This window comes from Dipteris shenzhenensis, chromosome 30, assembly GCF_047967505.1.
Source record: "Dipteris shenzhenensis isolate YYH24624 ecotype China chromosome 30, Dip_SZ_1.0, whole genome shotgun sequence".
Lineage (NCBI taxonomy): Eukaryota > Viridiplantae > Streptophyta > Polypodiopsida > Gleicheniales > Dipteridaceae > Dipteris > Dipteris shenzhenensis.
Window position 1 is genome coordinate 48980858 of NC_141625.1, and position 12352 is coordinate 48993209.

General features: G+C 48.1%; 1 protein-coding gene across 1 annotated transcript in view; it reads left to right on the plus strand.

Moving 5' to 3' along the window:
• The first annotated feature begins 203 nt into the window (after positions 1 to 203).
• Positions 204 to 12352, plus strand: part of PBS2 (cysteine and histidine-rich domain-containing protein RAR1) — a 71962-nt gene continuing 59813 nt past the window's right edge. Inside the window, exon 1 of the mRNA XM_087401807.1 lies at positions 204 to 335. Coding sequence (XP_087257933.1) covers positions 234 to 335 — 102 coding nt within the window. The 5' untranslated portion in view covers positions 204 to 233. The remainder of the gene's footprint in view (positions 336 to 12352) is intronic.

The window sequence follows — 12352 nt, forward strand, 5'->3', positions numbered from 1 at the left end:
GAGCCACACAATTGCCCGTGGCCTACTTTGAGAGGCAAAAGGAGTGTGCTCGAAAGAAGGGAGCGCGGACGGGTAGCGTAGGTGGAAACCGCACTCCCATGTTGACTCTAGGCTTGTAGATTTACCCTTAGGCTTTTTTTATGGAACCCCTCCCTCGCTAAGGGTAACCAAGAAGTGGCAACACTTGGACAGTGCACACCCAAAGTTGGGTGGTTTTTTCCGTTGAAGGGAGTATGTCGGACCAGCAGCAGCAGGTGCGGTGTCAGCGGATTGGCTGCAATGCCTCCTTCTTCCCACACGACAATGCCGAGGATAGCTGCTCCTTTCATCCTGGGGTATCTCCTCTCTCATACCCATTTTCAACTTCTTTCCCCTTGGACAACCAGTTCCGTCCTTATCTTTCACAGCTTCCGATGTTTTTACACACCTTCGTGCTGGATATTGAAGATAAGAGGACACCTGCTAGCTGTCGGACAGCTTCACCACATCACAAACTCGAACGTGAAGGTTAAGATACCGCTGCTTAAACTGGTCCTTGGTTTGCTTGATGAATGCAAGGAGATAGACCGTGAAGTAGTAAGAATAACAGGACCCACGTACACGATGCGGAAACAGTAAACGATGTATCTAGGTTCATAAGTCGTGCTCCTTGGGCTAAATTCTAAGACCTGGAATTTAAGTTTGGGACAAATGTGTCCTTCTCCTAAGCTTATGGCTCTGCAGGCTGATCCCTGCTAGGGAGATTGTAGCATGCGGTCCCGTTGGACTTGGAATACTTTCCGTATTAATGTTGTCGCGCTTTAAGGCATTTTCTTAGAACTCAATAATCATAATGATGACGCCTTGGAATGAAAGTAGCAATAGCTTTGGAATGAAGGTAGTAATAGCTATTTGGAGTGCGACGCTTCCCGCTTGGACTTGCCAGGCCCTAAGTGGATGTTTTAGAGGCAGCCTAGTGTTCATGCAGCCTAAAGCTTGTTGCAATTCAAGGCAAATTTGCATCAGTTTTAAGTGTAAAAGGTTCCTTATGAACAACTACGTTTAATACTGGGGTGGTTGCTACCGACTGTTCGATAAAAGGTTCCTTAGGACCAACTACTTTTAATACTGGGTGGTTGCTATCAATTGTTCGATAACTTCTTTCAGCCTCCTCAGTCCAGGTAAATATACTTTTCACTTAGAAGCCTGGCAGACCAAGGATTATTCGCAACTCTTAGAGTAGTTGGACTATGCTACTATAGAATAGCTTTTATCTCCTTTGTATCCATTTGTAGTCCTTCCTCAAGGGACAAATAAAACCAAGGTTCTTGATGTTCTTACAAAGGAAGGCGCACACACTTTTTGACATAAGACTTATGGTGCGTGAGCAATTGAAAAGATTACTTCAAATGTTCTAAATGCTTGCTTTGTGTTACTGAAGATAGAAACATCATTAAAAAAGACTACTACAGATTTACCTACATGAAGTACCCCGGGGTTGTGGGCTGTAGCGGAGCTCCTGCTGTATGCTACAGCTGCCTGCAAGGAGCGACCAACTGCATGGTGGTGATTTTGTAGGGTATAGGCTGCCTCCAGCTATCTGTTGCCCTGCCGTGGTGTTCTCTTCAGGCTTCTAGAGCCTGCTGTAGGCCTTGAATCTCTTAACTTCTACTGCATGAAGCCAGTAGACAGCAAGCTGTCGATTCTCCTCTTCCATCACTTTGAGACTAATGCGTTTTCTTTCTCAACTATGTCAGCTCTTTTGTGGAGAATTGTGCTGCTTTGTAAAGTACTCTTCAAGGGATTAAGAACTCCCAGTGAACACAAGCTTAACTTGGCAGGAGCTCCCTTTCTTCCCAAGGTGGTACACTAGAACAGCTCTGATACTGAATTCCAGGGTCCACTGATAATCAGCTGTACGATTCAAGCTATCACACGACACATGGTGTAGACATTAGACTCACAGCCCAACCATAGAGCCAATCCAAGCTCACCCTCCCGAGTCCCAACTCAAATTCACCCTTGAGTTGGGAGATCTAGAGTCTCTCTACGCAAAGTGGCCATATAAACCTTGGTGTCCCATACCACCAAGGTGCACCCCTTGTATCCACAATCCTCGGGACTAGAGTCTCCTGTTTGTTGGAACATTAGGGTCACCTCTCCACTTGTGAGCCCCCATATGAGGAGGACTTAGCTTCACCTGTTGGAACATTAGGGTCACCACTCCACTTGTGAGCCAATCCAAGCTCACCGTCCCGAGTCCCAACTCAAATTCACCCTTCAGTTGGGAGATCTAGAGTCTCTCTATGCAAAGTGGCCATATAAACCTTGGTGTCCCATACCACCAAGGTGCACCCCCTGTATCCACAATCCTCGGGACTAGAGAGTCCTGTTTGTTGGAACAGTGGGGTCACCTCTCCACTTGTGAGCCCCCATATGAGGAGGAGTTAGGGTAGGATGATGTACATATAGGATGGGATAAAGGGGGCTGGTTTAGGGCTGTCATAAGGGCAGCAGGGGCTGGTTTAATAGGGCTGCCATAAGGGCAGCAGATTGGCTGCCACAAGGGCAGCAGCAACATGGGCCACCTTTGTCACATGTATGGTGGCTGGTGCAGCCCCTGGTATGGGCAGGGACGGTGCCAGCAGAAACACGATTTTTAGGCAGCCTGTTTGGCCTGTTCAGGTTAGCCAATGGAGAGCTACAGGTGCAAGTGAGGTCTGCAACAGTGGGCAGACAGGCAGCAGTAGGTCGGGCAGGAGACAGGCCACAAATCTGTCAGCCTGAAGTCGGCAGTGGGCCAGCACTGAGCCAAACTGAGTCAACAGTTAGGTGGGCCAGTCGGCCCTGATCAGGTCGGGTGCTTCACAGACCAGGTCGGTCAGTTTGGGGGGGTCCATCCCTTATATAAGGAGCCCCCATTTGGGGTTCAATCTATTCTATAGTGTTAAGCTTGCAGATCACCCCTGACAGACCTACAGCCTGCAGGAGAGCATGAGGAGGTGTGTTGGTGGCAGCTTTGTCTGCAATGAACCCTAGGTCAGATTTAGCAGTAGTGGCTACTGAAGTCTAGGATAGGAGGAGTCCACTTCAGAGGGTGCAGCAAGTTGAGCCAGATTTGGCACCTCAGTGCTTGTTTACTGAAGGTGTAGGTACATCTGTTGGCAGTTTTTGCACTTGGTATCTACCTTCATATATTCCGTTTTTCCTGTACAACTGAGTTCTCTTTCAGATCTATGTTGCTTTTCAGTAAGCACATGTAGTTGAGTGTGTCATTAATTCTCGAAGTGTCTTGTGATCTCTCGAAGGTGTAGGTACATCGGTTGGCAGTTTTTGTACTTGGTATCTACCTTTATATATTCCGTTTTTGCTGTACAACTGAGTTCTCTTTCAGATCTATGTTGCTTTTCAATAAGCACATGTAGTTGAGTGTGTCATTCTTTCTCGAAGTGTCTTGTGATCTCTCGGTAAATCTATACTTTTGGATACCTTGGGAGCTGTTTTTGGTTAAGGAACATTTTGCAAACAGTGCATTTTTGGGACAGATTTGATTTTGCAGTGGTACTATTCAAATAGTATTTTTCAGTTTGAAAATGATATATTCAGGCTGCATTTGCCTAGCCAAGTGTTGGCTTGTGGAACAGTGTTTAGTTGCTGGTGCAATATAATTCACAGCAGGTGAATTGTTGGGACTGTGTGTGCATTAATCTTTGAAGATGAATCAGAATCAGAATCAAAATCAGGGAAATGTTTTTGTTTTGGGCCAGGAGGATAAATTGGATGGCGGCCAATTATTCTTTTGGTTGCAAAGAGTCTATGGGGTTTTGTTACAAGTGAAGATGCCCATCCAAGAGATGTAGTCATTTCTCCCGGTACACCTCGTGATAGACGACAGGCACATGTGAGGCCAGTTGCACCAGTTGCACCAGCTGCCCTTATTCAGGTTTAGAGGAGATGGGATGCCAGAGATGCCCAGGCTTTGTCACTCATGGCCTTGTCTACTAAGAGGTTTATCATACCTCATATCTGTTCCTTTATGACTCCTAAGCACACTGGAGGATATGTATGAGGCAAGGAATGAGGACATGGCATCTTTTTCTTGAAAAGACAACTTGATAATGCCAAGATGCTGAAGGGTGGCTCTGTTAGAAAAGATTATTGACAACCAGTGAGCCTCCATATGAGGAGGACAACAGGGCAGTGTATCTGTAGGCAGGTGAGGGTAGGCTGAGTTGCAACTGAGCAGTTGTAACAGTTTATGTTTGCACACAACCACCTTCGCCAGCTAAAATAATGGCAAAAAACAAGTCGCCTTTTAGGCGTGTGAAGAGACTGCCCAAACGGGCAAATTTTTGGAGTTTGCAAGCTGGCCATCTGAGGAATCAACGAACCTGCAAGTTGGATCTAAGGCCAAGACCAAGTCGGCCTGGTCTGGTTGGCTGGTTGGCTAGCTGGGACAGACCCAATCAGTCGGTTTTTAGGGATGGCTCAATATCTGCATCCCATTGAAGCCCTTTCAAAAGCATGCAGGAGCAGACCTTTCCACAATGCTCTATACCTCCATTTGTGTTAGGTTTAGTCCCTTGGTATGGCCATGTAGGCTAGTAGTAGTTATTTCTAGTCATTTTTAATCTTTAAGTCCACTTAGTCAATGTATGGCTAATAGGACACTAGGACTGTAGGACTATTAGTTCTAACCCAAATCTTAGGGTATGCATACTTTCATTTTCAATACACTGCAATACATGCTCAGTTTGCATAGTCCTCCTTGACTCTGTTTTTGCCCAGCACCTTGCTGGATTTTTGCTGCTTCACACTGAAGCAGCTCAGCCACTTTCATGTTGACCTAAACTGAGTATATTTTGGAAGTACCTTTGCTGCTCTATTTTTCTCTTTTATTTATAGTTTGTGGGTTCAGTTTACTGTTTTGTATTGGGACAAAGTCAGTGCACAGGGGCATATTTCACCTCCTGAAATTCCAACATGGTATCAGATCCTCATCACTCTGCTTCAACATGTATCCACTTGCCTGGTAAATTTTCTTTTGTGTTTTTATTTATTTAAGATTCAGTTAGGTCATGGGGGCTAGGTCTAGCTTAGGTGGGCAAATGCCAAAACCGCTTGAGTTGCTCATGCTCCCCTACACACTCACATTTGACTCTAGCCACCCTGTGGTTCCATAAGCCTAAGGGTAAACCGCGTTTGATAATACAAACGTCTAGAATTGCCAACACCTTCCCAAGGAGCCTGGACAGTGCACACCCAAAGACACAAAGTTCGGTGGTTTTTTCTGTTGAAGGGAGTATGTCGGACCAACAGCAGCAGCAGGTGCGGTGTCAGTGGATTGGCTGCAATGCCTTGTTTTTCCCAGACGACAATGCGTAGGATAGCTGCTCCTTTCACCTGGGGAATGTCCTCTATCATATCCATTTTGAACGTCTTTGTCCTGATGGACAACAAATTGTGTCCATATCTTTCTGTGAAGACGAAAGCTTCCGATGTTTTTAAACCATAGTGTTGGATATTGAAGAAAACGGGGCACCTGCTAGCTGTCGGACAGCTTGACCATCACAAACTCGAATGTGATCATTAAGATACCGCTGCTTAAACTGGTCCACAGTTTGCTTGATGAATGCAAGGAGTTGACCGTGAAGTAGTAAGAATCACAGGACCCAAGATAGAAAAGGATGTGTAAACGATGGGGTGGTTGCTATTGACTGTTCAATAGCCTCCTTATGAGCAACTACTTTTAATACTGGGTTGGTTGCTATTGGCTGTTCGATAAAAGGCTCCTTATGAGCAAGTACTGGGGTGGTTGCTATTGACTGTTCGATAAAAGGTTCCTCAGGACCAACTACTTTTAATACTGGGGTGGTTGCTATCAATTGTTCGATAACTTCTTTCAGCCTCCTCAGTCCAGGTAAATATACTTTCTTTTCACTTAGAAGCCCAAGAGACCAAGGATTATTTGCAACTCTTAGTAGTCGGACTATGCTACTATAGAATAGCTTTTATCTTCTTTGTATCAATATGTAGCCCTTCCTCAAGGGACAATTAGACTAAGGTTCTTGATGTTCTTACAGAGGAAGGCGCACACTCTTTTTGACATAAGACTTATGGTGCATGAGCAATTGAAAAGCCTACTTCAAATGTTCTAAATGCTTGCTCTGTGTTACTGAATATAGAAATATCATTAAAAAAGGCTACTACAAACTTACCTACATGAAGTACCCCTTGTGGGCTGTAGGGCAGCTCCTGCTGCATGCTACAGCTGCCCGACCAACTGCATGGTACTGATTTTGTAGGGTATAGGCTGCCTCCAGCTACTTGTTGGCCTGCCGTGGTGTTCTCTTCGGGCTTCTAGAGCCTGCTATACGCGTTGAATCTCTTAAACTTCTACTGCATGAAGCCAGGTAGACAGCAAGCTGTCTGTTCACTTCTTCCAGAAGCTTGAGACTCGTGTGTTCCCCCCCCCCCCTAGAGAAAAGAAAACTTCTATCAATGCTTGAGAAAACCTTGTGCTTCTAGCCTCCATAAAGGGGCTGAAGATGGTAAATACAATGAACAGGCTGTTAAAAGAACACAGCCTATTCCCAAGGCACTGGCTCACTGCCTAGGTTGCCTCAGGAACAGGGGCTGACAGCCACTGAGGTGGTCTATACATCTAGCAGATATCGGTTGCAGGGAAATTGTAAAAAATCCCAGCAGGCCAAGCCTTGCAGAAGTGGTCCCGCCTTTCGGCGGTCCCTCTCGATCCTGGAGTGCCACGCTCCCAGGTAGCTCGTAGTGTGAAGCCAAATGGCCACTAGGGTGGCTGCCTGAGTCGTCGTCTGTCCCCCATCACTTGACTGCAACGAGCAACCCAAATGTTCCAGGTGATAATGCTGGCCACCGTCTCCCAGACACTGTCCTTTGGTGAGAAAGAAGGGTAGGCACGCCTTTTCCATCGATCTAGTGTCACCAGCTTATAGGTTCCATGGACAGCAGGTTTCCCGGATAGAGGCATATGATTCAATACCTCCTTCCCGCTCACGCCCTCCCACTGGATCGATGGAAAAGGCGTGCCCGCCCTCTATGAGCCATGGCGCCAGTGAGGACATAGGCGCTTTCTCATCTGAGAGGGACAGGCACAAGGATGACAGAGATCGAGGCAGCGATATCGGCCTCTTGGTGGGAAGGCTTGCAATCGCCCTAGACTCCACATTGCTGGGACGGGCAGTTCTGGAGGACAGGATACCCCTTAGGATCCGCTTCTACATGACACTCTCCTCTCTTTCCGTCGTCGCTCTATAGGGTGGGACTAGGTGGCCGGTTACACACGGAGTCGGAGAGCAATGGTGGGAGTGTGGGTGACTTGTGGGGGCTGGAATGGCAGCGGATCAGAGTAGTAGGCCGACTAGGCAAGGCCTGGCACATTGACCCGGACATAGTTCTCTCGGGACCGGAGGGAGCAGTGTGGCGCCTTTGGCTCTGGGAGGGCCGTTCTCTTCGTGATTTGCAGTGGGACCTAGGTGAGTGGTTATGGCCGACGCGGGTAGCAGAGTCGAACAAAGTGGAGGAGTTGCCTTTCTTCTCTTACACAACGCGTATCGGTCGTCGGATCCAGTTAGAGGCCGCAGCTTGGATCCGTCGCAAGAGCGGCACAGGGTAGAGCAAGATGTTCCCAGGGAGGTCATCTCATGATTCTGGCCACGGAAGATCTCCTACTTTTTCTCGTTGATGGCGCTTGGAGGATTGCCCATCAGCCCTTGCGCAAATGCCTTTGTTGTGCAGAGGGCGTGCTGGAGACGATTCCCCATTGCGTGTGGGGTTGCGTAGCTGTGCAGAGGATCTCGCTTGCGTCCTTTCGGATAGTGGCCAATACACAACGGATGCAAAGGGACTTCACTTGGAGGATACCCTTAGCCTATGACTCTTTTATGCCTACCATTTGACAAAATATGAAGAGGGGAGAGGAGAAGAGTGGAGATGAAGAGAGAGGGCACAGCTAGAGAGCACACCACAAATGACTAACTGTACACTAGATTTAGTTGAAAATGTAGAATATATACAAACTGTCAAATGCATCCCTGATGGAAGCGCCAACAAGAGGCTATGTACCGGGCCGTAGCAAGGAGGACCTAGTTGACCACCAATGCTCTTCTTGCGAGAGAGAGTTTAGCTGCGCTCCAGCACAAGAGCTTTTGCCGCGCACTCTCGAAAACCTTAATGACCTGCTACTCTGCTGAAATATCAATCCCAACCTGGCAGCCAAGGTATCTCGCAGTCTGCCCACGCGGAATCCACGGAGAGCCAAAAGTTGAATCCCAATCTCGAACTGTTTGGACCTCCTCTGTACCCGTGAAGAAACCTATTGATTTGGTCCAGTTGATTAGAGCCGTGAAGCCTCACAGTAGAGCTTCCCTAACCGCCTCTAGGCTCGTTGTGGTGCCCTCGACAAACAAGGCTGTGTCATCAGTGAACTCTGAGTCTAGCAAGTAGCCCAAAGCCTCTGCTACAAAGAGGAAGAGAAAGGGGGCGAGGGGACAGCCCTGGCGAACCGAGCGTGAAAGAGAAAAGGTCCCCCTCGTGTGTTCGCCAATGATCACCTGACTGGAGCTCCCCACGTAAAGAGACGACACCCCCTCTAATCCATTTGTCCATGAAGCCTAGCCTTTGCATCCTACCTTCCAGAAAGGACCACTCCACCCTGTCATAGGCCTTCTCAAAATCCAAGAGAAGAAGCACGAGAGGCCGTGACTCCTCCCTGGCGCAATCCACCGCCTCCCAGAAAGTGAGAATGTTGTCCATGATGCTCCTCTCTTGAACAAAACCTGTCTGTGTGTCGTGAATGATGTCCGGAAGGTGGGGCCGCAACCGCAAGCTCAAGACCTTGGCTAGGATCTTGTATGTGGTATCCAAAAGCGTGATCGGTCTCCAGTGATGAATGTCAGGCATATCCAGCCTTGACTCAAGGACTGCAGGAGTGAACTAGAGTCAAAGATCTCATGACAGGCAAGACGAAAAGGCCTGCTAATGAGCTCCTAGAAGCGCAAGAAGAAAGTTTGGGTCAGGCTGTCTTCCCTTGGGCACTTTTGAGGGGGGAGTTCCTTGAGGGCCTCCTTGAGCTCCTGGTCCGTGAATGGACCCTCTAGGGACCTGCTCAAACTTGGTGTGACCACTGTAGGAACTTGGTCCTAAATTGCCTTGCGTGCTGTAAGTGCCTCAGCGGATGCCACCTCTGCCTAAAACAATTGTCGATAGAAAGTTGTGGTCATCTCAAGGATCTCCTAAGGGTCTGAGTGCATGTGTCCTTGGGCATTCCGCAACCTTTGCTGCTGCCTCCCTGTTGAACGTGGCCCGGTAGTTTGAAAGAATTGCCTGGTCATCCCGTCCCCCTGCTGGACCCATCTAGCCCGGGATGAGTGATACAAAAACTCAACTCTACGAACATCGGTATCGTATAAGATGAGTCTTGCAGCCTCATGACGGTCCTGAAGCCACTGAGAGTTAGGGTTGTACTCGTTGATTCTCTCTATGGAAGCCAGATCCCCCCTCAGCGCTCTCTCCCGCTGTTGAAGCGCATGTCTCCGTCGCAAGGCCTGTGTCCGGAGCTCCTCACTGCTCCTTTGAATCGCACCTACCACCCAAGCCATCCATCCTCAATTGGCCCGTTAGCTGGCGGCTGCCATATCAAAGCCACTACCCGCTGTACCTCCTCCTATAGGAAGCTGTCCGGGATGCAGATCCCCTTCTGGGGAAGTTTGGTGCGGGGCTGCTCTAGGAAGAGTACCGCCGGGGAGTGGTCTGAGACGTTGGTACCTACCAAGATGCCGGTAGAGCCGACCTTGTGCAATGCCCAGTCCCATACGTAGGATCTGTCTAGTCGCTCCAGAAGCCCATCCTGTCTCCCTTGGCCAAAGGAAAACTGCAGGCTGCCTGAGACACTCGGGAACTCCGCCTCTAGCCAAGGATTCCTCCCTTTGATCGCAAAGATGAACAGGTCCCAGGTGCTCCTCTCTGGTGCGGGCATCTCGGAGAAGGAAGCACCTCCCTGCTTGTCCTCCCTGTGCTCTAGATTGTTGAAGTCGCCACCAACAATCCAAGAGTCCATCTCCGGGAGGCACTCGGAAGGTCACCTCCGGAAAACGGGGCAGTGCTGAGGACAAGTGGGTGCGTAAAGGTTCAGGTTCCCAATCCTGGACTCACCTGCCCGGACTTCCATCCAGAGTGCGTGCCTTGCAATGAGCTCTCTCTTGTCAAAAACCTCCGGGGCAACTGCCTACGAGACCGAGATGCAAACTCCTCCGCTCCTGCCTACTGCCGGGGACCAAACCTCTGGACCTCTGCCTGGCAGGAGATGATGACAGCGTACGATGTCCGCCGCTGAGAACATATGCTCCGTTGAGTCCCTGCTAGCTGTGGAACAGCTGCTAAAATCTGTTGCATACTTTTGGATGCCTTGGGATCTGTTTTTGTTTATAGACATCTTGCAAACAGTGCATTTTGGGACAGATTTGATTTTGCAGTGGTACTTTTGAAATAGTATTTTTCAGTTCGAAAGTGATATATTCGGGCTGCATTTGCCTAGCCAAGTATTGGCTTGTGGAACAGTGTTTAGTTGTTGGTGCAATAGAATTGACAGCACGTGAATTTTTGGGACTTTATGTGCATTAATCTTTGAAGATGGATCAGAATCAGAATCAAAATCAGGGAGATGTTTTTGTTTTGGCCCGGGAGATGGCACCAATTATTCTTTTGGTTGCAAATAGTCTATGGGGTTTTGTTACAAATGAAGATGCCTGTCCAAGAGATGTAGTCATTGCTCCCGGTACACCTCATGATAGACAATAGGCACATGTGAGGCGAGTTACACCAGTTGCACCAGCTTCCCCCTATTCAGGATTAGAGGACATGGGATGCCAGAGATGCCTAGGATTTGCCACTCATTGCCTTGTCTATTAAGATGTTCATCATACCTCATATCTGGTCCTTTATGACTTCTAAGTGTACTGGTTCTTTATGACTTCTAAGTACACTGGAGAATATGTATGAGAAGACAGCTTGACAATGCCAGGGTGACGCTGTTAGAAAAGATCATTGACTCACTAGTGAGCCCCCATATGAGGAGGACAAAAGGGCAGTGTATCTGTATGCTGGTGAGGGTAGGCTGACTTGCAACTGTGCAGTTGTAACAGATTACAATTGCACACAACCACCTTTGCCAGCAAAAATGATGGCTATTCAATGACGTCCAATGTTATAGGGAGTGTGTGCCGGGCCATGGAGAAGTGATTCGAACCGCACTCACCCTTCGGAGAGGAACATTGCAGTCTGCTATGGGCACAATGTTACCAAGTTTTTGGAGTGTTCCAGGTTGGCTGACTGAGCAATCAACCAACCTACAAGTCGGGTCAAAGGCTTGACCAAGTCGGCCTGGTCTGGTCAGCTGGTTGGCTAACTGGGACGGACCCAATTAGTCGATTTTTAGGGCTGGCTCAATATCTGCATCCCATTGAAGCCCTTTCAAAAGCATACAGGGGCAGGCCGTTCTACAGTGCTCTAGACCTCCATTTGTGCTAGGTTTAGGCCCTTGGTATGGCCATGTAGGATGTCACGATCTGTGACGTATTCCTTTCTCTATATCTAGACTTATGGATGGTTTGATGAATGGACACTTGTGGAAGGGTATGCCCTTTCGACGGGACACTTCCTACGAGGCACAACCCTTCACAAGAGACATTCTATTGAAGAGACACTCCTATTGTAATGTACCCTCTCATCAAGGGTCACACCCTTCACAAGGGGTACACACCTCTTCATGCACATACACTTTGGAGTACACACCTTTTCATGTGTGACTCTTCACTCTCTATATAAGAGAGGCCCAATTGTATGGATGACACACTACAGCTACACTACAGACATTCAAGCAATACAATTATTACTTGTTCTCTGCTATTTCAGTCTCCTTTCTGTTCCTTAGCACATTTCTAAATATAGTAAATCTAGGATTTCTTAGTGGTATCAGAGCAAATTTCGCTCCTGCCTGTAGGAAATGCCCCCCACCTTCTAGCGCCTATCTGATACAGTTCTTTTCGCTAGAAGGATATCCGTGCACATTGTGCATGGAAGAGATGGAGAGAATGAGCGTAAAAATTTTTAGCGCCAACCCTGCCTAAAGTCATCAATGGCCTCTCCATCTCCCACACATCACGAGTTGATGTGAATGGATACGACAAAAATCGTGTCTTTTCATGTGCTTGGGTTGTCCCAAAACCAAGGGACGCACCTTTTCCACCATCGGACACACCTTTTGATGAAAAGTTTTGACTCTTCACCCAAGGGACACACCATCGTGGGAAAAAGGACACACCTCTTCATGTGGGGACAC